The sequence below is a fragment of the Phaseolus vulgaris genome, chromosome 2, assembly GCF_000499845.2.
Source record: "Phaseolus vulgaris cultivar G19833 chromosome 2, P. vulgaris v2.0, whole genome shotgun sequence".
In the NCBI taxonomy this organism is placed as follows: domain Eukaryota; kingdom Viridiplantae; phylum Streptophyta; class Magnoliopsida; order Fabales; family Fabaceae; genus Phaseolus; species Phaseolus vulgaris.
In genome coordinates, this window is record NC_023758.2 from 23,540,095 (window position 1) to 23,568,046 (window position 27,952).

The following is a 27,952-nucleotide window of genomic DNA, read 5'->3' on the forward strand; positions in this document are numbered from 1 at the left end:
CATAGTTTTCGTTTAATAACTTTTTATTATATTAAAATAAATTTATTTATCAATGCTTAAGATAATTTCTAGAATAAATTTGATTAAGGAAAGTATTTTAAAACTTCATTAAACATTAAATATTTATCTAAAAAGCTCCCTTAAATAGTAGAGGTTTATTTAAAAACTTCCCTTAAATAGTAGAGGTTCATTTAAAAACCTTTGTTAAATAGTAGATGTTGTTTTACAACCTCAGTAAACTACTATAGTTTTATTTCAAATTCTTTTTGTTTTTGATTTTTTTTCTTTTTTTTTTTCTTTCTCTTTCCCGGTGGACCCTTAACCCGCCTCTCATTTCCATCTTCTCTTCTCTTCACTCTCATTTCCGTCCAACTCCCACCTCTTCCATCGTACACCACTGGACATTTGCTTCTAATGCTCCCCCACGGAACATGCTTTTGCTATTCCAGCATGGAACATGGTTATGCTACTTCACCATGGAACTTGCTTCAACCTTCGCTCCACCACAAAACCGCTTGTCTGCAAAGCGCAGGTATGTTCCGCAATTGGTGATGTGGTGTTTGTTGTTTATTTGACGATCTTGGAACCCTAATTTTTTTTTTATCATTTTTTTTCGTCGTTAATGCTTCGTTCTCGTCATTCCTTGTGGCTATGGTTTGTGGTGGAGGTTCGTGGTTGAGGTTGAGGTTGTGGTTCATGCTTCGTGCTTCGTCTTATACCTTTTTCTCATCGATTCGTGATTCATGGTTCATACTCAAGGTCGTAGTTCGTTCGGTGTGGCAATGATTTGTGCAGTTTGTGTTGATGTTTTCCTCTTGCTTAAATTTTGCGGTTTATTTTATGATAACAATAGTATAAAATCTTAAATGTGTATATATCCTTGGACTAGCTTTTATGGATTCATGCTATGTTTCAGTACTTTCACTCACATGGATGCCTAAACTGCAAATTCTGAAGCATTCAGGTTGAATTATTTAAACACTTAAATAGATGCCTAAGCTGCTAATTTTGAAACATTTCAGTATTGAATTTTTAAAATTAGTACTTTAAATGTGAATCTGGTGGTGTTCTGTCTTGATATGCAAGTGCATCTTCTGTTTGTCCATGTGATGCTTTAAAAAAGGGAGGGAGGGATGAAGCCAATGCTTGGTATGCTGAGATGATTAGCAGCAGAAGAAGGAGTTATCAAATGATGCAGAGTTGCCAATTAAAATTATGACTTTTGTAACCTGTTAAGCTAGTGTTTCAGCTTGAACTTCGATGCTAATTTTTGTATTTGTTTTTATTAAGTATTCACTGGAATCTTTACATCTTCAAGTGCACTAAACTTATTTACTTGCACTTTATTTCATATCCCTGTCGTGCTTTGAAATTAGGAAAATGTCAAGACAAAGCATCCTCAGTTGCTGTAGGAGTCCAAGCTCTGGTACAATTTCATGCTCTGGCTTTGCTACATCAGGTAGGCTTTCCATATAAGTTTGGTTATGCAAAGGTTTTTTGGTGTATTGAAGGACCTCAAAACTTTGTCATCATTCTAGGGTCATGTTATGTTATCACATTGTCATCTACAGCTGAAATTTTTAGCATATTCATAGTTATACTTCTAGTTTCAACTTCAGCATCAATTAGAAGTGGTTGATTATTATAGTACATGAAAAAGTTTCAAGGTAGAGTTTTTGTTCAGGTCTCTATATTGTATAACTTAACCAAGTTGAAAGTCGCCTGCATTGATTGTATAGTGCTGTAAATTTTGGTGCCATCTGACTCTTTACACGTCTAAAGTGTAGAATTAGTTTAGGCCGAATTATGATGGGAAATTCTGTTCCTTTACACTATAAATTTTTTATTCAACATCATTTTAATCTTGCCTTCGCTGACTCTTCTTATCATATGAAACACATGTATAAAATCTAAAGAGAGTTAGTTGTACATGGTGAATTGAACCATTGCAGATACGACAGAATGATCGGTTGGCAGTTAGCAAGCTGGTTACCAGTTTGACAAGGGGGACTATTCGCTCACCTTTATCATGGTGCCTTTTGATCCGTTACACTAGTCAGGTGTGTTTCCTTCCATATGTACATTGTTATTGGGGTTTTTGACCATGATGAGGTTATTTTTTTGGTTTTTACCAAAATAAGGTCCGTTTAAAAAAAATTACAATTTAGGCAAGTCGTACCAATTTGGCACGACTTCATATGCACAAATCGTTCCAATTTGACACGACTTTGCCATGTCATACTAAAGTCGTGCCAACTTGGCACGACTTTTGCCACGTCATAATTTTTTATTTTTTTATTTTAATTTTATTGTTTATATATTGGATAGGAAGTTATGTAATGTTAAAAATTAATTTGATACATAATTTTCTAGGAGTGTTAGTTTTAAGGAAAAAAAATTAGATATATAATTATTTTTAAATTATTTAATTATTTTAAAACAATTACAAATTATTTATATTATTTGACTTATTTAAAATTTATATAATTATTTTTAAATTATTTAATTATTTCAAAATAATTACGGTACTTATACCTTTTTATATTTTAATATAAATGACATTAAAAAAATAAAAAAATGTATTATTAGAATTGTGATAAAAAAAATTATTACTTCAGAAAAAAAAAAGAATAATTGTGATACACGATTATCCAATTTTTTGTTTCTTAAAACTAACACTCTTAGAAAATTATGTATTAAATTAATTTTTAACATTACATAACTTACTACTCAATATAAAAAAAAAAAAAATTATGACATGGCAGAAGTCGTGTCAAGTTGACACGACTTCAGTATGACATGACAAAGTCGTGTCAAATTAGGACGATTTGTACATATGAAGTCATGCCAATTTGGCACGACTTGCCTAAATTTATAATTTTTTTAAACGGACCCCATTTTAGTAAAAACCACAAAAAATAACCCAATAGTAAAAAACCTTTGTTATTGGGATGGTATTTATTTTCATAATCTTTTTCTTCCATCATCTATGTAGGTTATTTATGAATCAGACAATAATACACAGGCAGGGAACGTGATTATCTTGACAATTGCATTCGTCAAAAGTCAGAGATGGTGATTTTTGAAGCTGCTAGAGCAAGAACAGAGCTCAATGGGGTAAAAAATCAAGAATTAACTCCAGCAATTACTGTTCTTCATCTATTTTTAAGTTATTCTAAGCCAGTCTTGAGATTTGTTGTTGTCCGTACCTTGAACAAGGTAATAATTTCTCAAGTTTCACTTTACATGTGGCAATGACGCATCCAATGGCAATGACAGTGAGCCAGTTTCTACAAGGAGAAAGGTGGATTCCGGCTGCAAGGGTGTCATTCTCTTCTGGAATATGAGTACATGATCTGTGATGGTGTTAATAATTAATATATGGCTAGCTTCACTGTGGCACAGTTTGCAATGTATATCATATATGCTCGCTTTTAAAAATATCATGGTCCCAAATTCCAAAAGTTTGTTCCATCAAACTACTTTGTAATGGTATATTACTATATGCATATGTAAGACAATAATATTATTATTATTATTATTATTATATTATGCAATAAAATTATTCATGGATTCACTACAAAAAAACGTGTATAATGCGGCGGTTATTTTCGTAAAAACTGACGTTTTTAACCGCCGCATTATATGTCTGTGGCGGTACCGCATACCGACAGAATTCTTGCCGCCACAAAGTTTAATGTGGCGGTCAATTAAGAACCGTTGTAGCAGACGTCATATTATGCATTGTATAAAGTGTCGGTTTTAAGCGTGTAATTGACGTCAGTTATAAATGTCGTAATTTTAAAACTGGGTACACCAATTCTAACGTAAATAGTGGCAGTTTTAACCGCCACTTAATACGATATAATATGAATTTAATTTAAATTTTAATATTTATAATAATTAATTTAATTTCGTTTTATAATTTGATTTCATAATATTATTTAATTTTATATTATAATTAAATTTCAGTACGCAATTAAATTTCATAATATAATTAAATTATAAGATAAATTAATTTTATAATAAAATTATACCTCATATAATTAAAATTGATAAATATAATAATAAGAAATGATTTTATTCATTCATTAAGATAACAAAGTTTATAATGTCAAACTAATCCAAAAAACAATTAAATTAAATTGTCAAAATGTAAATTTTATTTGAATATATTACAACTAATGTCATAGTCCTAATTCTAATTTGTCTTGTTGCCTCCACTTGATCCAATAATATTCTGGTTCAGTGATGAAGTACGACTTCCACCATCCGGTGCCTGAAATTAATTAAAATATGTTTAGAGTTAATTTTCAAATTTTAAAAAATAAATGAATTATTTTAGAAAAGAGAGAAAGAAAAAATAACATGTGACAAATTAATTATTTAAAATAGGAGGAAAGTGAAGCTTGCAACAAAGAAAGTTGTAGATGGAATAACTACATAGCAAATGAAATCAGTGTTATATATTAATATATCTAATTCAGGTAACAGGTAAGGGTCTAGACATGTATGCATACTCAACCTTTGTCGTTTCAATTTCAAATTAGGTAAGCTCCCATTGTATTCCTCGTTTTCAAAGGCTAGTGGACCTGCAAACTAATTTGTTATAAGGAATAAATTGAAACAAATAAAAAAAAATTTTAAGGATAAATTAGTCACTTTAAAAAATAATCTTTCAAAAATACTTTAAAATATAGCAAAGAATTGGAATTAAAATTAAAAATAAATATTAATTATTGTTAGTATTATAATAGTAATAGAGAAATTTTATGTTCATTAACTGTCATTCATCATAACAATAATAATCCATCAATGGAATTAAATCATAATCCTAGATATTGTTGCAAAGGAAATGCAAAAGAATGCAGCATTTCAAACTAGTTTGAAAAATCTACCTTGGAGCCGTTAGGGACCAGTTCTTGGAGTGTCTTAAGCCGCTCACTTATTCTCTCTCTTCTGTTCTGTGATACACTCGTACAAACATTCTATCAGCATTGAGCTTATATTTAAGTTTTCTTAATTTGCAATCAAAACATGGAACATATATGCGACATACATAATTTAACTTAGGTTTGAAGTAATTAAGCAAACCTTGGCAGCAACATTTTGAGGATCCTTGAGTGGGCTTGACTTTTGTTTTGTTGCTTTACTTGTAGTTGTGCATGGCTTCTTGGCATTGGCAGCTTGCATGGTCTCTCCCTATAAACACCAAAATCATTCTTCCATTCTAATTAATTTAATGTACTTCTTATGGACTAATGCTAAATAAATGTATAAAAAGAAGCTAAGATGTGATTAAGAAAGCAATGATTAATACCATAAAAGATCGCTTTCTCAAGACTAAATCTTGTGCTGCTGACTCATTTAGGCTATCACTATGGGCATTTGGTTCTGAGTATAGCAACCCAGAAGATGAACTTTCACCATGTTGTTGCTTCTCTTTTGCACCTTTGAACATGGAGCTATAACAAGTAGCAATTTCAGAGCAACTGAAATTTTGGACCAGGCGCATGTGTGTGGTGCTTTTGGGACTAACATGGTTCCATTGGTCACAACCTTCATGCAAATTACTCTCTTTGGAAAACAACCAACTCTTCTGAAAGCTAAGGAAAGACTCACTACCTTGCATGAGGTTGCTGAACTCATTGACTTTGAAATTGATCAGACCTTGTCAGAATCAAAATGCTGCACTATAAAATTATAAAATTATAAAATGTTGCATGTAAACACAATTTCACAGTATGAATGCATGAATATGTGTGTTTTCATGGCCAATTCACCATTATAAAGCTCATTAGGATGTTTTCACCTTTTGCATTTTATCAAGTCAGAAGAAAATTACCTCGGAATTTAGGAAAAAATAAATAAAGTTAGTGTGCATATGAGAGCACCCAGTTCTGGAGATAAACAACAGAATTGTTTGACTCTATTTGATGGTAGATTTTAAACCAATTTTAGGACCTTCCTCTGTTGTTTAAGGCTAGAGTATTTTTTAGTGGACTTCATTCACTTAAAAACCTCATGTACCAATTGATATAACAAAATTGAAAAACCATAAATTGGAGAAATTTCTAAAATCTAACATTTCCTTAATTAATCACAGCGACACCAATTTATTACATGCAGTGACAGAAACTGTAATCAACATGTAGCCAAATGACCATTGGTTTTGTCCACAGGCATCAGAAGATGAATTACTTCATTTAAGCATTGCCCACTACTCCATCACCAACATTTCTGCAACAAAATAAATGCAATTAAGCAACTAATTTGAAGAGGGAAGGATTATAAATAGCATGGCATAATCGCTGCTACAACGAATGGTTGCAATATGCTTCCAAATAGATTCCAGGATGGAAAAGCTTTTGAAACCAATAACCTAAGATTCCAGTACCAAGCATAGTGGCTAGAAAGATCATTTGATGACCTTTCTACCATATCCACGTGTTCCTAAAATCTAACATTCAAATTCAAAAGCTATAATGCTGTTAAACAACACAACTAACTATATGCAACTCAAACCACTATTCTCAAATCCAGTTTAAATATTATAATAAAATACAAATAGTAAAATAAAACCTACAACAACCCTTAAAATAGTTACGCCCTTTTTCCGATTAGTTGCCTTGACCATGTCAAATTTCTCAATATGGCTTACACCTAGCACCTACATCACAAAAACTAAGATACAATTCAAACAACTTCAAATTTCAAAGTGTGAACTAATTACAGAGTAGATTTTACTCTTTACCTCATAAGGATTAAAGTCACCATCGGAATTAAAGCTCCCTGTCACAGATGCAGCAACACAGATAATCTTTCTTTCACTCCATGTTATTGTCTGGGTAAACCTGAAAATCGACACCGAATTACATTTTATTAACCCTAGAAACGTGTGGTATGCAAAAAACAAATTAATTCGAACGAAAACTAAATTCGTTCTTCATTCTTGCAAATGGATAGAGAGAGAGAGAGAGAGAAAATGGATGACCTGAGAGAGGTTGAAATTTTGGGACGGAGATTGTTATGAGAGAAACTCAATTTGGGGCAGTGCAGAATATTGGAGATTCCCAGAGCCATTGGGCGCGCCACTGCAACGATGCAATGTTATCTCTCTCAATTTATGTCTGAAATTTGAGATAACGAAATGGGGCGGTGAGTGAGGGTTTACAAAATACAACTGGGGAACGTTTGTGGTGAGGGTGAGAGGAAGGGTTTACGATTGCGGTGAGGGTGAGAGGAAAGGGTTTACAAAATGGGACTGAGAAGGGAAGGATTACGGTGAAGGTGAAAGGGTTTACGCAATGGGGTTGAGATGGTTAAGAAGAATGTGAAGACTGAAAGAGGATCGGGGCGGGAGTGAAGGTTTTTTAGAGGTTGAGTGAAAGAGGTATATTTTCAAGAATATCGAAGAGGGAAAAATGAAAACTTTGGAAAAGATTAAGGTTATGGAGGGAACGAAAAGCGGAAGAAATTTTATTTTGAAGGTAAATTGTGACGGTTCTAAATGTCACATTTCGAATGAAGATTATGGCGCTTACGAAAATGTCGTATTATACAGTAAATTGTGGCGGTTTTTAATAATTGTCATATTATAACCGCCACTATATACACGTTTTTTTGTAGTGATTGGTGTGATCGTATATTGTTGTTATAAATTTTGTATAAATATTTTTAAGAAAAAATAAAAACAAAATAAAAATGAATATATGAACTTAATCATAAGTTTTACTTCGATCAAGTTTATGAAAAGTTTATAACTAAAAGAAAAAGGACATGAATGATAACATGAGGTTGAATGCTTAAATGATAAAATGAGTAAAAAATTTAATGTTTTTAGTTTCAAAATCTATGATATTTTATAGGATAATGTATGGTATTTTACGGAGGTTTCAAAATCTATGGTATTTTACGGAGGTTTCGAAACCTATGGTATTTTATGGAGGTTTCGAAACCTATGACATTTTGTAGAGGTTTTGAAACCTATGGTATTTTACGAAGATTTTTGAAACTCATGATATTTTACGGAGGTTCTTAAGTCCATGGTATTTAATGGATGTTTAGAATGACTTTTCCTGAGATTTAAAAAAACATCAGGAAACACGTTACCCAGGGATGGTTTAGCGGGAAAACAACAACCTGGATAAATGACTTAACGGAGGTTTTAACCCTTGTTAATGTAAAAATAAACTCATGTTAAAAACATTTTTTCTTTTAGTGACAAGTGTGTATTGAGGTTTTCTAAACATTAACAAGTATCAACAGTTATTTAAAAAATTTAACAAATTTTTATATATTTTTATTTTTTACTTTATCGTTTTTTCTTGTACATTTTCTACATACTATTTCGGAGGCACGTTAACAGAAATGGTCTTTTGAGATACAGATAGTCCTAAAATTCAAAATTATTAATCGTAGGTATGTATACACATAGCACGCTCTTCCTATCTTTATCTCTCAATAACATGAAAGAATTCAGAATTTTCAAGTCAGACAAATATTTTTTTCTGCTTGTACTAGGGTTTTCATTGATATTTTTTTCCCTTTGCCCTATTTGGTTTTTTAAAATCTCATGTCTCTCTTTGCCTAACTCTTAGTGGTTCATTTTCTTTCGGCGATCCGTTTTCCTTCTGGTGATTCGTTTTCCTTCTGGTTTTTCCTTCTAGAACTTCAGAGCATTTCATGGGTTCGAAACTATCATTTGGAACACTCTCTCATTTCTCTCTTATTTGATTGTAATGATCTATAGTATTTTAGTTTTCGCTCTCATGTTTTTGTTCTTCTACATTGCTTACAAAAGATGGAAACAAACATGATGATGATGGTGATAGTATTATTTTATAATTATAGTATAACTTGGGTGAGAATTATACGAAGTAGAGATGTTCTTTTTGTATTAATTATTATTTTTTAAACAAAGCGTGTCACTATCTTTTACTCTTTTTTGTTTGTTTGAAGTATTGGAATTCAAAAGAGGAGCTTCTTACGAAGCACATATAGCTTAATGGATGCCATGTTGCATTAGTTATGATAAACATGAGTAGTTGCAAGAATGGTGTTAGGTTACGTATTTATGGAATACCTTTTTGTCAAATCTTACTTGGTCTTGTATTCTCTTCATTTCACAAGTGAAAGAGTTAAATTCTAGCATGTATATTGTGGTTTTATAGGACATTCATTACCCATATGAATGTTTCATGGGATAGGAGGGTGGAGTTCCCTAATTTCTAATTGCAGTTATCCACAAGTATTATATTTTTTTCTAGTGATGATCATTGCTCTCCCACACCTTATCTTATTGATTTTATGAAATTGAGCTGAAAATCGGAGAAAAAGTTCTCATTCTCCCAGGAATTCTCCTTTCACAACTTATTTCTCTCAATTGACGTAATGCAGATACCCTCCTCCTCGTGATAGCTGTCTTTAGCAGTAAAATTAAAATAATTCCAAGCTAACTCTAGAAAGATGATAATATAATTATGGTCAGGTGATCTCAAGTTATTTTCTAACAAATTCAATAGTAAAATTGGTAGATCAGTGTTCAAAATCCATCTGTAAGAAAAGTTAGTAATACCAATAAAGATAAAACAAAAGATTAAGATTGTTTAACAAAAAATATAAAAGAGATTAAAATAACAAATAAAAAATATTGAGAGGCATGTTATTGGGTAGAATGGTGTTTTGGGTGGAAGGGAGCTTTTTCTTAAAGATTAGAATTTTGGTGGAAACTGCATAATTAGTGGCACAGACTTTTCTATATTTTAAGCTTCATAATCCAGCTTCTAAATTATTTTAATATAGACTTAAATCCATGTACTAATATACAAATGTAATTATTGTGGGATATGACTGATTTTTTAGTTTTCTTGGCATAATTGAATTAGTATATATAAAGAAATCGGAGGGAGGTCACTTACCATTCACAATTAATTGTTATCAAAGGGATGTTACTTATCATTCTTAATTAATTGTTTTTTATTATTGTTGTCTCCTATAACCACTATATATAGTGGCTTCCTTCGAGCAATGTAACACAACAAAACAACAACATACAATTGCTTCCTCTCTCCTTTCATATACTCTCTATTTCTTCTCTAGGGTGTAAGTGTTTAACTCATTGTACTCTCAGTACTATTATAGTGAAAGTTTTGGCTCTCTTGCCGGTGGTTTTTTACCTCTATTTAAAGGGGTTTTCCACCTAAAAATTCTGGTATCATTCTCGATTTTCTTGTTACTTTAATTTCTCATAATCTTTGGTTGAAATTATCACGCTTTCACACATGATATCCCTAATATTATCTTTTAAAATTTTTACTTTTGGCCACTTTTATATCTTTATTCCGCATTTTGTTTTCCATGTCAAATATTTTTTAACATTTTTACTTTTGGTCACTTTTATATCTTTATTATGCATTTTGTTTTCCATGTTGAATTTGTACAATCTATCTCTTATTGTACTGACCAGTGCCCGGTTCTCGGTAGTATTTTCGTTTGCTCGATTCTTTTATACCACGAGGCCTACTTGGTTCTTTTACGCCATGAGAGACCTGCTCGGTGTTTGGGCCTATGTAAACCTGGGCCAATCACTTTGGTCAGGTTAGGCCCAGAGCGCAGGATGGGTGCACAAAGTAATTTCATTGTTGCACCTGTTAAAAGATATATTTGTGTGGTAGATATAATCTCGTTATTTTTTACAATATTTTCTTTGTTATAAATCTATTACATGTTTCTGTTGCATAACGTTTACACGTGGCTAGCTTCTATTAACCCTAATAATATAGGGAGATGTTTGGGCAACAGAAAGTGGACCTGCGGATAACACCTGAAGATCATTGGTGCCCGCGACAGGTGGTTTTCTGTTGCCAATAAAAGTTTAACTATTTTCAGTTAAGATTCCCTGAGCTTCAGGGGGAGTGGTTGCATGTTGCATGAGCAGTGATAAAAAGGAGAATAGGTCTCAAGAAAAAGGTATGTTGTTTTTCGCACATCTTACTAAATTGTTGTTTTTCGGTGAGCCCTAACTGACTTGATCGTCGGAGTGTAATCAACAGGTAAGGCGTCTTCTATCCCAACGAAGCCTTATTCTAGGCGTAACCAGGAGTCGTGATTCTAGTTCTAGAGGAGATAGACCTAGTAGGTCGCGTTCAACCTAAAGTCAACTGGTAGTGCAGAACCGACAAGAACATTTGGCGTCCACCGTGGGGCCCGCTAAAACCAGATCCCATCCACACTTTGTTCAAACTCGTAGAAGGAGATGAGGAACGCAAGGCAAGTACCAGTGGTGCAAGAAGGTGCAGGCGAGGCCCCCACTTTGCAACAACTTATGGAGACCATCAGGGCCCTCCAAGAAGCCAATGAATAATCTAGACATGAACAAGAGAAATTGTGAGAAGAGCTACGCAAAACCAATAAGGATCTGCGACGTGACCGACGTATCCCGAGACAACGAGAGACGAACCTGCCTAAGAGAGACTGCTTCGAGGCTTTCTCGCAAGCCATCATGGACGAGCCAGTGCCCGCGCACTATGTGGCGCCCAAGATTGCTTTCACGGGGGTGGAAGATCCCAAGAGTCACCTCACTGCGTTCAATGCCGATATGATAATCTCGGAAGGCTCAGATGCAATGCGGTGCAAGATGTTCATGGGCACTTTCACAGGCACGACCATACAATGGTTCAGTGGACTCCCCAATGGCCATATTTCCTATTTTTCCCAGTTCACCAAACTATTCCGGGAACAGTTTCATGCGAACCGGGTTAAACCCCTCGTTATGTATGATCTCTTCAATGTGCGATAGAAGGAAAGGAAGACATTGAAGGGTTACCTGAATCGGTTTTGAGCTCTCACTGTAACACTCTGGACCCACGATGAGAATGTCATGGTGTCCGCTTTTGAGCAGGGGGTCGCCCCAGGCCTGTTTTGCGATTCTCTTATAAGGAACCCGAACGAAACCTTTTTTGAAATCAGGCGAAAAGCAGTTGCTCACATCAACACTGAAGAAGCGGTTTTAGCCAAGAACAACAGTTCGCATTCTCGGTTGTCTAAACCGAGAGAGGCAAGCAAGCTTTCTCGGCCTATGAGGGTCAATGAAACCTCGGCCGGGAAGAAGCCAGAATCAAGACAAAACCCCTACTAGAAGGATTCGTGTATCATACAAGGAATTGATAGCCATACCCGCAGTAGCCGAGAAGTTGAGGTTCCCCTAGAAGGCTAACAGGAACCTGGGGAGGAGGAAAGACATTTGGTGTGAGTTCCATAAGGGGTTCGAACATGGTTTCGAACGGTGCATGGCTTTAGGTTATCAGATGGCCGAGCTTTTGAAGGAAGGCATCTTGAAAGAATACCTTGAAGTCGACGAGAGAGAGCAATAAAGGGAAACTGTTCTGGAGGACCCACCGCATGAGATACCCGTACATGCGGAGCTAAACACGATCTCGGGTGGAGGAAGCAAGGCGGCCAAACGTAAGAGATACGCAAGGGTGGTAATGACGCTAGAGATGAAAAGTCACGACGACACCCTGGACCCGGATCCCTATTTCACCAAGGCAGACTTGGTGGGTGTGGTCCCTCATGACAACGACCTGGTAGTAATATTCGTCGTCATGGTGGGAAGAAAGGTGCATTGAGCCCTCATCGATCAAGGGGGCTCGGCGGACGTGTTGTTCTGGTCCACATTCGTCAACTTGCGGTTATCCCCCGATCAGTTGAGGCCTCACGACGAATGCTTAATCGGATTCGCAGGGGACCATGTGGAGTGTCAAGGATGCATCAATCTGAGGATAACCTTTTCAGACAAAGAAACCGCCATGACTATTGTCATTAGGTATGTGGTAGTCAATACCCCATCCGCTTACAATTTGTTGTTGGGAAGACCCTCATTGAACAGGTTAGGAGCAGTAGCATCAATAAAACATATGAAGATGAAGTTGTCGCCCCTCGAGGCGAAATGTGCAAGCTTACGTGGACGACATGGTTGTTACTTCTGAGAAGGAAAAACAACATGTAGCGGATCTGAAGGAATTTTTTGAGACTGTGGGTAAGTATAACCTAAAGTTAAACCCCGAAAAGTGTGTGTTTGGGGTAGAGGCAGGCAAATTCTTGGGATTCATGCTGACCGAGAGAGGCATAGAGGCTAATCTGGATAAGTGCGTCGTCCTCATTAGGATGAGGAGTCCTGCTACTATCAAAGAGGTTGAACAGCTGACTGGGCAAATGGCGGCTTTGTCCCGTTTCCTGTCCGCCAGTAGAGACAAAGAAAAACAATCGTTTCGTGTGCACCCCTGAGTGAGAGGAAGCATTCGTCAAGTTAAAGGCGTACTTGGCTAACCCTCTGATTCTCGGTAAACCTATACATGGCGTTCCTCTCTGCTTGTACTTCTCCATCACCAATCAAATAATCAACTCAGTGATAGTACAGGATCAGGACCAAAGTCAGAAATCGATCTACTTTTTCAGTAAGGTGTTACAGGGACCCGAGGAGCGCTACTAGGCAATCGAGAAGGTCGTGCTAGTAGTTGTGTTCAAGGCTAGGAGGCTACGATATTATTTTCACAGCTTCACCGTCATTGTAATGACTGACCTCCCTATCCGCAAGGTTCTGCAGAAACCTAACATAGCAGGGCGTTTGGTGCGATGGTCAGTCGAGCTATCCGTGTTCGATATTCAGTACGAGCCCATAGGCCCGATCAAGGGCCAAGTATACGCTGATTTCGTGGTTGAATTGTCATCCGGGGGCCCAAACTCGGACCCTAAAGGCTTTCGGTGGATATTGTTAGTAGATGGTTCCTCCAACCAGCAAGGTAGCGGAGCTGGGTTATCTTAGAAGGACCCATCGGCTTGCTGATTGAACAATCTTTGAAGTTTGCATTTAAAGCCAGTAACAATCAAGCCGAGTACGAAGCGCTGATAGCCGGGATGTTGTTAGCCCAGGAGTTGGGAGCTCAGAACTTGTGGGTGAAGAGCGACTCATTACTCGTCACTGAGCAAGTTACGGGTAGGTATCAAGCCAAGGACCCGCAGTTAGCGACGTACCTTAGATACGTCACGTGGTTGAAAGACGCCTTTGCCGAGTTCGAACTGGTGCACGTTCCAAGAGAGCAAAACTCCCGAGCATATCTCCTGACCAAGTTAGCCAGCTCGGGAAAAGGGAACAGGCAAAGATCGGTTATCCAAGAGACACTGAAAAACCCTAGGATGGCAGAAAAGGACCCGACCAGGGAAGTCTTGCTGATAAACACCCGGGAAGGGAGGAGCCACCGTCCGCTGACTCAGAAAACGTTGAAGGTGTTGGGTATATTAGTGTCTAAGTTCAAGAGGGGAGAAGTGAAATGAACTTATAAATTTTCGCATACACAAACTGGTTTACAGTATATCAGAAGTAAAAAGAAAAAATTGTTTTTAAAAGAAACAGATTAATTTTTCAATACACTTTAACACAACCAGAACTTGTTCAGATTTCAAACAGAGAAAGTTGACAAAACTAGATTGGTTAATTTTTAACAGCTTGAAGAACACAGTTTATACCACAAGATCAAACAAGTTCATTCAACACAAAACTTCAAAGAAAATGAATCTTTATCAAAGATTTAATGAAGAAAACTACTTGTCCTTAAGCCAATTAAAAACACATATTCAAAATGCATTGTTTATGATTAAAGAACTTTTCTAGATAAAAAAGAACAGTTTTTATTAAGCCCAAAAATAACAGGTTCAATTTCAAATGAATAGATTTTGTTCTTGACAGATTAACCAAAAATCAGAAACGAGTGCAGGGGTGAGAAGAATAATGCAAGCACACTTTATACTAGTTCACTCATAATGAGATACATCTAGTTTAACCTTACTCCAAGGTGGAATTCACTAAAAACTAGTTGCAATCAATTACAACACACAACAGTTCTTGAACTCTACAAGAACAATACAACCAAAGCTGAAAAACTCTATTTCAGCACACCTTGCACTCCAAGAAACCTTATCAAGGAGTGACTTACACAAAAATACCTTTTACAAGAATGAATAAGGAAAGATAACACCTGAAAGAAGATGCAGGAACTCAAAACAGTAGCTCAATCGCAGCAGAACAACACCAACACCTTCACCAAGATCAAGGTTTTCCTAGAACAAGCACACTTGAAGATCTCTTTGAAAAACCTTTCAAAAGCTCATTTCAATCCTTCTTCTCACACAGAAAACGTTTAATCTCTGTTAAAACCGTGATTGCTCAACACTCTTTCATGTGAGAAAAGCCTTTCATTATATAGAAATCAGTTTCTAACAAATTTTAAAAAAATAATTAAAGAGTTGTTATAAAAACAACAAATTGAATTTAAAACTAACAGATTATTTTTCAAGAAAAAATGTAAGCTCAGCTTAACTGAAATAACTGACTGAACTGCACTTTTGGTGCCTTAACAGAATTTCGAAAATCCTTTCAGTAGAACAAAAATAAACCTATTGATTTTTAAACAAACAAGTTTATTTTTGTGCAGTAACTTGATTCTTGAGAAAACCTTAAAAAGCTTTTTGGAAAACATTTAATCACTTCATGTGCTTGATCATTCCACCTTGATTAGGCATCTAGGATAGGATAGGTCATGTAGCAAAAGACAACCTTAGACTCACACAAAACTAATTACAAGAACATCTAAAACACATTACAATCTTCAAAACAGACTAGCTATTTTCTACATCAAACACACACTAAGACTAGGTAGAGAAGAAGTTTCATCCATCTTCAACAGAAGGTACCACGGGTAGGAGCATGCGAGGTGCTCGGGGAAAAGGTGATGACCGTCTTCTGGGGAGAACGGCTGGCACTTGGATCACTTCTTACCAGCGCTATCTAGCTGATGGCCTACTTCCTGATGAACCCACATAGGCTAAGGCGGTAAAAAGAAATTAAGGGAAATACACGATGATCAATGGTAATCTGTTTCGCCACGGGTAAACTCACCTTGTCGCTTTGGGGTTCCCAGACGTCTAGTGTCAGATAACGGAACACAGTTCACCAGTCAGCAGCTAGGCAAGTTATGCTCGGAACTCGACAAAAAACAGATATTTGCCTCGGTAGAGCATCCCTAGACAAATGGCCAAGTGGAATCAGCCAGTAGGATCGATCTTGCTCAGAGGCTTAAAAAGAAGGTTAGAGAAAACCAAGGGAGCTTGGGCAGAGGAGGTTCTCCGAATTCTCTGGGCTTATCACACCACGCCTCAATCTAGCACCAAAGAAACACCGTTCAGTTTGGTGTATGGAACAGCTGCCATGATCCCCGTTGAAATTCACGAGAACTCTCCTCGGTTCCAAAACTTTGTCGCTGAAGAGTCTGATGAGGGGAGGAGAATGAACTTGGATTTGCTAGAGGATGTCTGCGAATAGGCGCGTATAAAGTCGGAAGCGTTGAAAAGAATAGTCGAGCTGAGACAAAGAACCAAGGTCAGACCTCGGTAGTTCCAGGTGTCCAACTTGGTAATGCGGAAAGCTCATCCCTACCAATTGGAGAATAAGTTGTCTCCAAAATGGACAAGACTGTTTTGTGTAGTAGAAGTGCTCGGGAATGGTGCATGCAGGTTAGAAACCTTGGAGGGAGAATCCATCCCCCGAACGTGGAACGCTGCTAATCTCAATATTTATTTTATATGGTGCTACATGGTGACACTCTTTTTCCCTTAAAGAGGGTTTTTTAACGAGGTCACCTAATAAATATGTTGTTTATGATGCATTGTTGTTTTCTCTTATCCCTATCGTTTGATTGTGATGCACGGTGCGACGACCCTTCTTGGAGAGGTTCTCTGAGAAAGGGTCGTGTGAGCGATTAATTACCATTGGCAGATAAATCGACCTTCCTCGTGAAGTCGCACTGCGAGTAAAGTTATGTAGATGCCTCATCTGAACCAGCACGAGTTTGGCTAGCTCGATGTGAAAGTAATCACTCGGGTCTAGGCGCTCTGTGGGATGAGTAAAGTTGCACAAATAGGTCACCTGACCCAACGTATGGTAAGACGGGCTAGCCTGGGGTGAAAGAAATCACCCGAGTCTAGGCACTCTGCGGGGTAGGTGAAGTTGCATAGAGAGGCCATCCAGTTCTCACAGAGTGAGATAGCTCGGTGTGTGATAGACACCTGAGTATAGATGCTGTGCGGGATGAGCTAGTGGCACAGATGAATGATGCGATTGGTGTAGGACAACTCAGGAGTTGCCAGTCACCTAAGTACAAACGCTCTATGAGAATGATTTTTAGTTGCATAACTCAGCCATCTGAGCATGTGCCAGGCAAGGCGACACCTGTTGGATTCAAGGTAAGACCCCTTTGAACGCACTACTTTGAACGCTAGCCTGAAGAGGTTATGGTGAATGGTCCAACCAAAGGTTAGTTTCGTTAAACTTTGATTATGCTTGTTATCCCATGACGGGAAGATTTAACACTAACGACGAAATTGATTGAGTAATATACTCAGATGTGTACACATTATCGTAAGCTACTTGAACTAGTTGAAGTTAAATGAGGCATGCATGAGCAAAGTTCAGAGGGGTTGTTATACGACACATGATTATGAAATAAAACGGTTCCATAATAATAAAAATAGAGTATGATATAGTTTATAGTTACACCACCATGATAAGATTAAAGTCCCTACTCCTCTACTAGTTGCCCATCCACAACTCCTTTGTTTGGTGCTAGTTGAGAGAAGTCCAAGCTCGGGTGGAGGCTGGAGGCTTGCTCGACAGCAACCTCAAAGCCCACCAAGAGAGCTTGGGCAACCTCACCCTTGTAGACTTCGACCTCGTCATCAAAGAAGTTATCCTTCTGGACAAGCTCTTGTTGCAAGCGAGACAAATGGTCGTCTTGCTCTACTAGGCGAGTCGCTTGCTCAACAACCTCCTTAGTCTTGGCATCCAAGAGCTGCTCGGTTTTCTGGTGAAGGGCTTGAAGGTTTTGGATTTCTTGTTCCAAGTCTGCCATCTTCTGCTGAGAGTTTTGTTTCTCCTGTTCGATGGCGACCTCTCGACACCACATCTTCTTCACGACCACGCAACTTGTGGCCAGAGCTTGTCCGAGCTGCTTCATAACCTCTTTCAGCAGGTGTTGGCCACTGTGGGCATCCATTCTCTCTTCTTCCTTGGGGCGCAATAGGGCATCCTCCAGGAGGGAGGCAACATCGACATCCTGGTCCCAAAGGCCTTTTCGACTCGAGCTCTCCGCACCCACCGCAAGAGGGCAAGGCGTGGCAACATGGGTGTGCGGAGGTTGTGAGGGAGGAGCAACATTTGAGGCCACTTGGCCTCAGGAGAATGAGGGCATCGGGCTAGTGGCTTGAGCCCTCCCCCTCTTTCTGGCAAAGACGAAGCCCGAGGCGGTGTCCTCGTCATCTTCAGAGGAGGTGGGTGCAACCACCACCTTCGGTGAAGCACGACTGACCATTTTTTCCTTCGCAGCCAACCTCAACAGATCTTCCTTGTTCAAACGGGCCAACATGCTATCTGCAAGGAAGATACAAGCAAGAACATGTTATATTTTATAGGCAACAATCTTAATCTTTAAGGTTATGGGTAAAAAGTGTACCAGTGTAACTCTTTAAAAAGTCTGGGTCATACTCGTGGGCCAACAGGTAGGCTGTATCGAAGGCAATGGGAAAGCTTTGAAGAATTTGCAAACCTCCTGATCAGCAAGGGGTTAATTTGTCTAAACATCGGGTAAGCTTCAAGTTAGGCTTTTCAGTCCAGTATAAGGGAAATCCGTCCAAGAGGTCATGGTGTTTTTTGTTAGCTCAGATTTTTAGAAAATGGCCTTTGAAATTCTTGTAAGAGGATTGGAAGAGGGTAATGATCCCCCTTCTAGGAATGTTGTTTACAGAGACTCAAAGTTGACGTTGTAGTTTCTTCACCTCGAAGAGGTAAAGAAACACATCAAGGGAAGGCTGGACACCGAGCTGATCGCATAGAATGGCAAAGGCACAAACAAATGCCCAGCTGTTAGATGCAGCTGAGTTGGGGCTACGTTCAGCTCGGTCAGAATTTATTTTTCAAAAACTTCAAAAACTGACAAGGGGGATGGAGGTGGACTCTTTGAAAAACGGTGGCATAAACATAGCAAAAAGGGTGGCCTGGGGATATGGTTTCATCACAACATACGGGTTCGTCGGGTGAGTAAGGGTCCAGGAAAATCCAATTGTCCTCCCTGCCAAAGCGGCATTTTTTCTTCCTAAGGGCCACTATTTTTCGTGAGAGGTGTAGGAGGAGGTTTCAGAAATAAGGCTTGGGGGTGCCCAAGGATAGAAGGTTTTATAATCCATAAGGGCTCGCAGCTAAGGACAATCACATGAAGAAAGCAAGATAGTTCAAAACTAGCACAATGCAAAATAAGTATGAATTCAAACAGAAGAACAGGAAAACAAAACCTAGCTACACATCTCAAGGTTCATACGATAACATACTAGCAAACGGTGTAGAGCATAAATCAGATATAGATGAAAACATAGTAATCCCAAGAAGAGTAGGCAAAGGATGAATAATCGGGAAGGAAAGAAAAAAGAAGTACCTTTCGTGATTGATGAAGGGAAGCTCGAAGGAGCGAGTAGAATATTTCTGAACGATGCAATGGAGTAAGAAAGAAAGCTCTGAATAACGAATGGTCAAAGATGAAGGGTTTTAGGGGTTTTAGAATTTCTGAAGAGGGAATTCGAAACGGTTGAGTTTCGTTACCACTAGCATTGGAACACATGTACAGGTGGGGTCGCAAATAGTAAAACGTCGCTTCAAAAACGCTGCGAAAATCGCGCTCACCAACCTCTAAGAAACCGTCACATCAACGATCAACGGTGCTCGGGAGACTCTTCGCTTAGCTAAACTCAGCTCGAGCCTGGGGGGCTTGTGTACTGACCAGTGCCTGGTTCTTTTGTACCACGAGACCTGCTCGGTTCTTTTACGCCATGAGAGACATGCTCGGTCTTTGGGCCTATGTGAACTTGGGCCAATCACTTTGGTCAGGTTAGGTCAGAGCGCAGGATGGGTACACGAAGTAATTTCATTGTTGTACCTGTTATAAGATATATTTGTGTGGTGGATATAATCTCGTTATTTTTTACAATATTTTCTTTGTTATAAATCTATTACATGTTTCTGTTGCATAACGTTTACACGTGGCTAGCTTCTATTAACCCTAGTAATATAGGGAGATGTTTGGGCAACAGAAAGTGGACCTGCGGATAACACCTGAAGATCATTGGTGCCCGCGACAGGTGGTTTTCTGTTGCCAATAAAAGTTTAACTATTTTCAGTTAAGATTCCCTGAGCTTCAGGGGGAGTGGTTGCATGTTGCATGAACATGTTGCATGAGCAGTGATAAAAAGGAGAATAGGTCTCAAGAAAAAGGTATGTTGTTTTTCGCACATCTTACTAAATTGTTGCTTTTCGGTGAGCCCTAACTGACTTGATCGTCGGAGTGTAATCAACAGGTAGGACGCCCTTTCTCCCAACGGAGCCTTATTCTAAGCGCAACTAGGAGACATGATTCTAGTTCTAGAGGAGATAGACCTAGTAGGTCGCGTTCAACCTAAAGTCAACTGGCAGTGCAGTCAACCGGCAAGAACACTTATAAACTAAATGTTATCCATTAATTTGGATGTTACTAATTATGATAATTTTTTATATATATATTAAGTATTTGATCAAGGAAATGTTTCTAACGAAGAAACAAATGATCAAAATCAAGAACCAAAATTGAAAAATGTTATTTAGTTTTTCTTTATGTTTAATTGTATGACTAAGAATAAATGATAGTGTAATGTTTTACTGGTTTTAACCTTGAAGTTTATATTATTTTGTTGTTTAAACCTTGAAGTTTGCAGTTTACAAACTTTGTTGGTTACATTGTTTTATCTTGAAGTTGTAGACTTTGTTCTTTGTTGCCTTTTTAAATGTTACATTCAATTATAAATATCAATATTTTATAATCTTTGTCTTTTATTATTTTTCCAGTTGTTTGATAATTTATGTGTATTAAAAAAGTACAATCCATTAAAAAAAGCACAATAAATGAAATTAACATGCTTTCATAAACTGTTGAAAGTAACGGGAATTTAGAGATCACTGAAGTAACAAGAATTTAAAAAGCACTGGACAGTGATTTAAAAATTATTGAAAGTAACGGGAGTTTAGAAATCGCTGAAGTAATGAGAATTTAAAAAGCACGGAAAGTAACAGTGATTTAAAAATCGCTGAAAGTAACGGGAGTTTAGAAATCGTTGAAGTAATGAGAGTTTAAAAAGCATGGGGAAGCGGTGATTTAAAAGTTGCTCAAAGTAAAGGGAGTTTAGAAATCGCTGAAGTAACGAGAGTTTAAAAAACACTGGAAGTAATGGTGATTTAAAAATCACTAAAAATAATGGGAGTTCAGATAACCACCATAAGTAATTGTCGGTAAAAATCATCATAATATGTTAATGACGTTGAATCTACTGGATAAAAAAAATAAACTACAAATAACACACTTAGTAGGACTTAAAACTGTTAAAAATACTAAATATAATCCCAACTAAATATAATTTTTCTTGTAATTACGTAATCAAAATATACGAGATAAAAAAAATCAATTATTGTTTGTTTATGATATTGTAAGTGTCCAATAAAATTTTAAACTGGTCAAATTAATAAAATTTTGATTTAAAATATTGTCAAATACACTTCAGATAAAAGAAAGATGATTTTTTTTAAAACAAGTTTGTTTTTAAAGTGTTTTATAGGTCTGTATTTCACTTAATTCAAATTGCATCCCATCGTTTAGATTTCAAAAAAAAAAACTTAATTCATACAAGTTTAACAAATAATTTGAATCTATTAATTTTCTTCTTCGTGTTATTACCACTCAATAATAGTTACTTGTGTTTAGTACTTAAGAATGGAATTCAAAGGTTACATCTATAGGAGTATTTTCTCTACAAGAGTATTCTCAATACATAAATTATACACAAAGTTATAATTTTTAAAACTTAGTCTTATAAAAAAAAATTCATTGAATTATGCCAGAGCTCTTAAATAAGCCATTCGGCAATAATTTTATTTTATTTTATTAAAAGTAACCTTTATATAAAATTCTACAATAACAAATAAGAAAAAAAATATTCACAATAATCAATAACAAAAAAATTAAAATTAATATTTTTAAACCGAATTATAAATTAAATATTATTGAATGTCAGCTTAAAAAATAAACATAAAATCTTGAAGCTGCAAATTCTATTACCTAAATTAAAAAATATATGACCTATATTAAATATGCTGTAACATGTATGAGAATGCAAATGAAATCATCCACATAATATTTTGCCTTTTGAAATCCTGTAACGGTTTCTGTTGTAACGGTTCTTGAAAACATGTGCATTCTATAAAATGATGTAATTAGAGGCAAAATATTAATTAAAATTAAGGTGTTTGAAAGAACATTATTAAATAAAATAAAGAGAGTTTTCTTATAAAAGGGAAGAAAGCAAAGCACTTTGGGTGGGGTTGGCTAAATATGGGTTATGCAGATAAGAAAGTGCATGTGATACCACAGAGAAAGGAAGGCACACATCATGCATTTATAGCCTCGACAAAACAAAACAGAAGCCTAATAGTCCATCAGACATTAGAATGGCTATTCAAATTCACGCAGACACTGCAAGGTGCAACTGGACAAAAAACTCTATTCGTTGAAGTCGATGTGGGAATTCGCGCCTCCCAACGCTAAGCTTTGTTTGAGTCCCTTAAACGACAACAGCCAAGGTGGAAAATGAAAGACAAAACGACAACAGAAACAGATAAAATACTTTCCATCGTTCAAATACGTATTATTATTATCCGCTGAAAAGAAATTCGTAAACACTCAAATAGGGGTGTTGTGTTGACTATGACGTTCTTTCGTCACCTTCTCGTTTTATAGAAGTTTTTTTCAAATTACTATTTTATTTTATCGAGGTGGAGCCCAGGAGCGTTTAAACAGTGACCGCATACGCGCACATTTGGCCATTAGTTCATTACCTTAACCCCGCTCCTCTTCTTTTTCGGTCTCTCTTTTCTTCACATTCCAAGTCAAACTCTTAACTCACTCTTTGAGGCCTTCAGGAGCCAGCACACCCATTCAAATCCAATCCTCATTGCCCTTCTGTTTTTGTTACTTCCATCACACTAACTAAAGAAACTTCATTCTTCTTTTTCGAGGTAAGTTTCTTTTTTTCCCTCTCTGTCCATTTCTTGCTCCATGTTGTGTTTTGTATCAGTGTGCCAACTTATGCGTTGCAAAAGTTATGTTTCTTGGACCTGAGGTAGTAGTTAGTGCACTACTGCTGTTTGGTTCTGGGGTTCTTTCTGTTGGGTTTTGAAGTTCATGAGGTAGTTGATTTTGTTTTAAACTAGATTTAAATGAGAGTAAAAGCTGAAAGTTATTAATGTCACGGATTCACATATACATTAGACTAATTTTTTTCCATTCAAATGTTTCATGTTAGGCCGTTTAGCAGACTACATAAATTACAGTAGCTTCTTAAGCCATGGTAATGCTGATAAAGAATACACAAAACAGAACGGTTTAGCTGTGATTGATATTCTAGAAGAAAAGGGAAATAAACTGATAACATCATTTGAATAGAGAATTGAGTTTGAAATACAAGAAAGTCTGTGTATAGCAACAGGACTGAATACCAACCTTATATAACTCGAATAACTTACTAAAACTACTAACAGAAAGCTTATCTAAAACCAACAAAAATAACAGAATTTGAAGTTCCTTCACCTTCCTCCATTAGTAAAATCCTCTTTTTTTTATCTCCATCACCTTTTAACTTCAATCATTCAGATAAACATGTTAAAAGAAAAAAAATATATCATTGTGCAATTCTATAATGTGGATGGAAAGACCACATTTTTGTTACACGGTGTATTTTGATTTGTTTACATATTGCAACAATGAATTTCCTTTTTATTATTAAGTGTTTTTGTGGCTGCTTTCTTTGGTTCGAATTTATTTTATTATGATAACAATACTATAAAATGCTTCTTACCTGATAGTCAAATGATGTGAGCAGGTAGAAGTTTGAGATGGACCGCCGGGGTTGGCTCTGGAAGAAAAAATCATCTGATAAAAGCATAAAGGTTGAGGATGAGAAACCTGTGCCTGCTTATGAATCTGTTGTTTCAACCTTGTCTTCTGTGGCACATGTAGATCAGGTATTTTGTTTTTTATAGGTTCAGGAGGGAAAACGTTTTTACATGAAGTCACTTGCTAAATTTCTCACTAGCCTTGTTTTTTTCTTTGACCAAAAATAAGAACTATGTTCAAATATCCATGGAGTCATATACTCGTATGTCTGGATTGGACGATCAAGTTGTAAACTTGGAGGATCAACTAAAAGCTTTGGAAGCAAAGCTATCTTCAGTTTATTCAGAGCTAAATAACAAGGATAATCTAGTTAAACAGCATGCAAAAGTTGCAGAGGAAGCAGTGTCAGGTAATTCTCACAAATGTACATAATTCCACGTTACCATTTGTCTTAAAAATACTCAGCTACAACATTTTGAAATAACTAGATCAGTCATTTAATGTCTATAATCCCCTTGTTAGGTGTTGGTTAATTAAGCTTTATATGCACTTTAGGTTGGGAGAAAGCTGATGCAGAAGTTGTTTCCCTAAGATGTCAACTTGAATCTGTGTCTCTCTCTAAGCGTACCGTTGATGAGAAAGCAGCTCACCTAGATGACGCCCTAAAAGAGTGCATGAAGCAGATAAGAATTGTAAAGGAAGAAAGTGAGCATAAACTGCAGGAGGTGATTCTCATGAAATCACATCAATGGGAGAAAAGCAAGTTAGAACTTGAAGCTCAAATAGACAATTTGGATATAGGACTACGTGAGTTAGCCAGTGAAAATGCTGCCCTTATGAGATCACTTCAAGAAAGTTCGAACAAAATAGTGAAACTAAAAGAAGAAAAGTCTGAAGCCGAGGGAGAGGTCGAGCTTCTAACGAAGAGTGTTCAGTCAAAAGAAAAAGAAATGTCTTCTTTGAAGTATGAGCTACATGTAATTTCAAAGGAGCTGGATATCCGAAACGAAGAGAAGAATATGATTATGAGATCTGCAGAAGTGGCAAACAAGCAGCACACGGAGGATGTCAAGAACATTGCCAGGCTAGATAATGAGTGCCAACGACTTCGTAGTCTGTTGAGAAAGAAGTTACCTGGGGCTGCTGCATTGGCACAAATGAAGCTAGAAGTTGAGAGTTCACATCATGTCATCAGTGCATTCCATCTAAAAAAAACTACTTCAAAAAGTGATAACCTGCAAGAATCTGAGTTTCTTTCCAAAAAATTACAGGTGTTGGAAGAAGAAACAAGGACATTGAAAGAAGCGTTGGCCTCAAGTAATGCTGATCTGCTGGCTTCTAAAAACTTGTATGCTAAAACAGTTGGCAGACTTAAGCGCTTGGAAGCAGAGATACATCAAGAAAGAAGCACCCAGAAAGCAATTTTGGCAAACAATTATGGAAACTCCTTTAGAAGAATTTATAGCTACTCACCTAGCATTACTTCTATCTCTGATAATGGGCATGAGGATCCAGAAAGTCCTGTTGAGTCCTGTGCAACATCAATTCCCGACCATTCCGATATCAATAGGATTGGAAGTGTAGGTAATTTTGAGAATCATAGGAGTGAAACTGTCTCAGAACTGATGGATGACTTTCTGGAAGTGGAGAAGATGGCAGGTTTATCAGGCAATGGTGGTGTACCTCTTGGTAAAACTAATGAAACTGCCGAAGATAAGAAGGAGACTAGTTATTTAACTTCAAATCAAAGTTGTTTTGACACGACGAACCAAACTATAGAAGCTGAGGCTGATGTTACAGGAACTGAGGCTGAAAGTGATTACCTTAATAAGGCAGCTGAACGTGATGAGCGTAAGCAAGATCTTGAGGAAAAAAATCTGATGTTACAGGAAAACATGCAACTTCTAGAAGAACTGAAAGCACAATTGGCGTCGTCCCAAAAATCATGTAGTTTAACTGAAATTCAGCTGAAGTGTATGACTGAGTCTTACAAGTCGCTTCAAACTCGTGTAGAGGAGTTAGAAACTGAAAATAAGTATTTAAAGGAAAAGATGGATGAGCTGAAGAATGATCTTGCAGAGGAAAAACAAATTCATCATGATGCTTTGGTGAGATACAAGGAAATTGAAGAGAAAATGCAAAGGTTAGCTCTGAGCCTTAATCGGAAACAATGACAGTTTTTTATACTGTATAATTTGAGCTCTGTTTCTTCAACTTAATATGTGATCCTTTCTAAAATTTTGGTGTGTTTTCCACTTGAAGGGACCGGTGCTCGGTGTGTGCATCGAATTCAGCAGCAAATTCTGGGAAGGTATGAACATTTACATATCTTTGTAACCATAGTTTGCGTTATTTCCTATGTATCATGATGCATGTTTTGCAAACATAAGTAGAGAACATATGCCGATGAAACAATGAAATATATATGACGTATGGGTTCTTCGCTCAAATTTGAGGTTTTTTTTTTGCCACTTCTCTTGGAATCATGAATGCATCAATTTCAGTGTCATAGGAAGTAAATCATGCATGGTTGGTTTTCTTGCTTTATGCTGGGAACTTCTTTTTCCTTTCTAAATTCTATCGAATTGGTATTTGAAGTAATGTGGATATGATGTACCTTATTCAAAAGGAAACCAATCATACTATAGCTTAAAATTTTTGCATCAAACTAATAAATGAGAATACGATGCATCCTTATTCTAAATAAAACTGTTGTTTGATGCAACTAATTTTTGTCATATGTTTGTGTTTGTTTGCACGTATTAAAATAAACCTCTTTTGTTGAACGTGAAAGAAACAATTATGTCCTTCTTTCTCATGTTATTAGGTTTCCTTCATCATGGCTTCATTTCATCACCTTTTTCTCCTGAGTGTTTTCTAATCTCTTCATGACAACAGGATCAAGAGCTAGCTGCTGCAGAGAAAAAGCTGGCAGAATGCCAGGAGACTCTTTCTATACTTGGCAGACAGTTGCAAGCCATGTGCCCCCAGATAGGTGTAACCACGACCCATCATAGTAAAAAGCTTCTGGTGAATGAAAAGTTAGCCAAACCATCTTATGGCTGGTCTAATTCTTATGGGTCCTGTAACTCAAATGAAATTTACCATGCTGAGGCATGTAGCGTAGTGTCTGACATTCAAGGAGTGGCTGATGAGTTTTCATCGCATAACTCTGGTGCCACATCATGCCTTTCAGACACGGAAGGCAACTTTTGGTTAAACTCTTAAGTAGGTTCATTCAATCCATTCTGGTTATATGCTTACTGAATTAAATTCCTATTTGCTGCTGCCTCTGTTGCATGGAAGAATCAAGAAATGTTCATGGTTTAAGCCACTTATTTTTGTTAGCAGAGAGAAGTACTCGCTAACATTGTTACTTAATTCTCATGTATCATTGGGAGCTCCCCAATGATGTTGTTGTTAGGACACAACATAAGGGAAATAAGGAGAGAGTGTGGAAAGTATATCAGAGGAGAAATAAAGGGTAGGTGGCAGTTAACGATTAGGAAGGATAAATTCAGTTTGTTAACAGGTTCATTCCTGTGGAGAAGGAAAACTTGTTTCCTTGGTTGTTTCCAAATACAGTGTACATTTCTAATAATACAGAGGTCTTTCAGTAATTCTATCTGTGTCTTTGTGGTGTCTCTGTGTGTGAGTTCTGAGTACGTAACACTTGTACATAGGATATATGGTAAAAAATTGTGGAGGCTCATGGCTCATGTGTGTTTGTCTCTAAAATATATAAATTTTGATTTTGGGTAAACATAGCATGCCTAGTTGCACTATGTCACACTGCTGTATGGAGTTTTTTCAATCTTAAAAATATCATACTTGGAAAAACAACTATATTACCTAAATTCAACAAAGCTAATATTTAT

The 27,952-nt window shown here is 36.8% G+C and overlaps 3 protein-coding genes across 4 annotated transcripts; 2 read left to right on the forward strand and 1 right to left on the reverse strand.

The window, feature by feature from the left end:
* Positions 1 to 285: 285 nt before the first annotated feature.
* Positions 286 to 3,544, forward strand: LOC137809654 (coatomer subunit gamma-like). Its single transcript, XM_068610753.1, has 5 exons — positions 286 to 532; positions 1,377 to 1,459; positions 1,953 to 2,060; positions 2,996 to 3,117; positions 3,280 to 3,544. The coding sequence occupies exons 1-4, from the start codon at positions 415 to 417 to the stop codon at positions 3,077 to 3,079; spliced, it is 393 nt and encodes a 130-aa protein (XP_068466854.1). The 5' UTR covers positions 286 to 414; the 3' UTR covers positions 3,080 to 3,117; positions 3,280 to 3,544.
* Positions 3,545 to 4,060: 516 nt separating this feature from the next.
* LOC137810973 (putative transcription factor bHLH086) lies at positions 4,061 to 7,433 on the reverse strand. Of its 2 annotated transcripts, XM_068612495.1 has the most exons (7): positions 6,995 to 7,433; positions 6,755 to 6,854; positions 5,321 to 6,240; positions 5,095 to 5,202; positions 4,899 to 4,964; positions 4,526 to 4,599; positions 4,061 to 4,279 (listed from the first exon to the last, which is right to left on the reverse strand). In XM_068612495.1, exons 3-7 carry the CDS (start codon positions 5,630 to 5,632, stop codon positions 4,246 to 4,248), a joined length of 594 nt encoding a protein of 197 aa, XP_068468596.1. In that variant the 5' UTR covers positions 5,633 to 6,240; positions 6,755 to 6,854; positions 6,995 to 7,433; the 3' UTR covers positions 4,061 to 4,245. The 2 variants fall into 2 exon arrangements, with proteins under 2 accessions (XP_068468596.1, XP_068468595.1); XM_068612494.1 differs by lacking the exons at positions 4,061 to 4,279; positions 6,755 to 6,854; positions 6,995 to 7,433 and having other exon boundaries at positions 4,294 to 4,599; positions 5,321 to 6,300.
* A 15,458-nt stretch (positions 7,434 to 22,891) lies between these two features.
* On the forward strand, positions 22,892 to 27,718 carry LOC137810974 (filament-like plant protein 5). The gene is made up of 6 exons (XM_068612496.1): positions 22,892 to 23,197; positions 24,061 to 24,202; positions 24,303 to 24,483; positions 24,630 to 26,217; positions 26,337 to 26,385; positions 26,973 to 27,718. Exons 2-6 carry the CDS (start codon positions 24,074 to 24,076, stop codon positions 27,300 to 27,302), a joined length of 2,277 nt encoding a protein of 758 aa, XP_068468597.1. The 5' UTR covers positions 22,892 to 23,197; positions 24,061 to 24,073; the 3' UTR covers positions 27,303 to 27,718.
* The last annotated feature ends 234 nt before the right edge of the window (positions 27,719 to 27,952 follow it).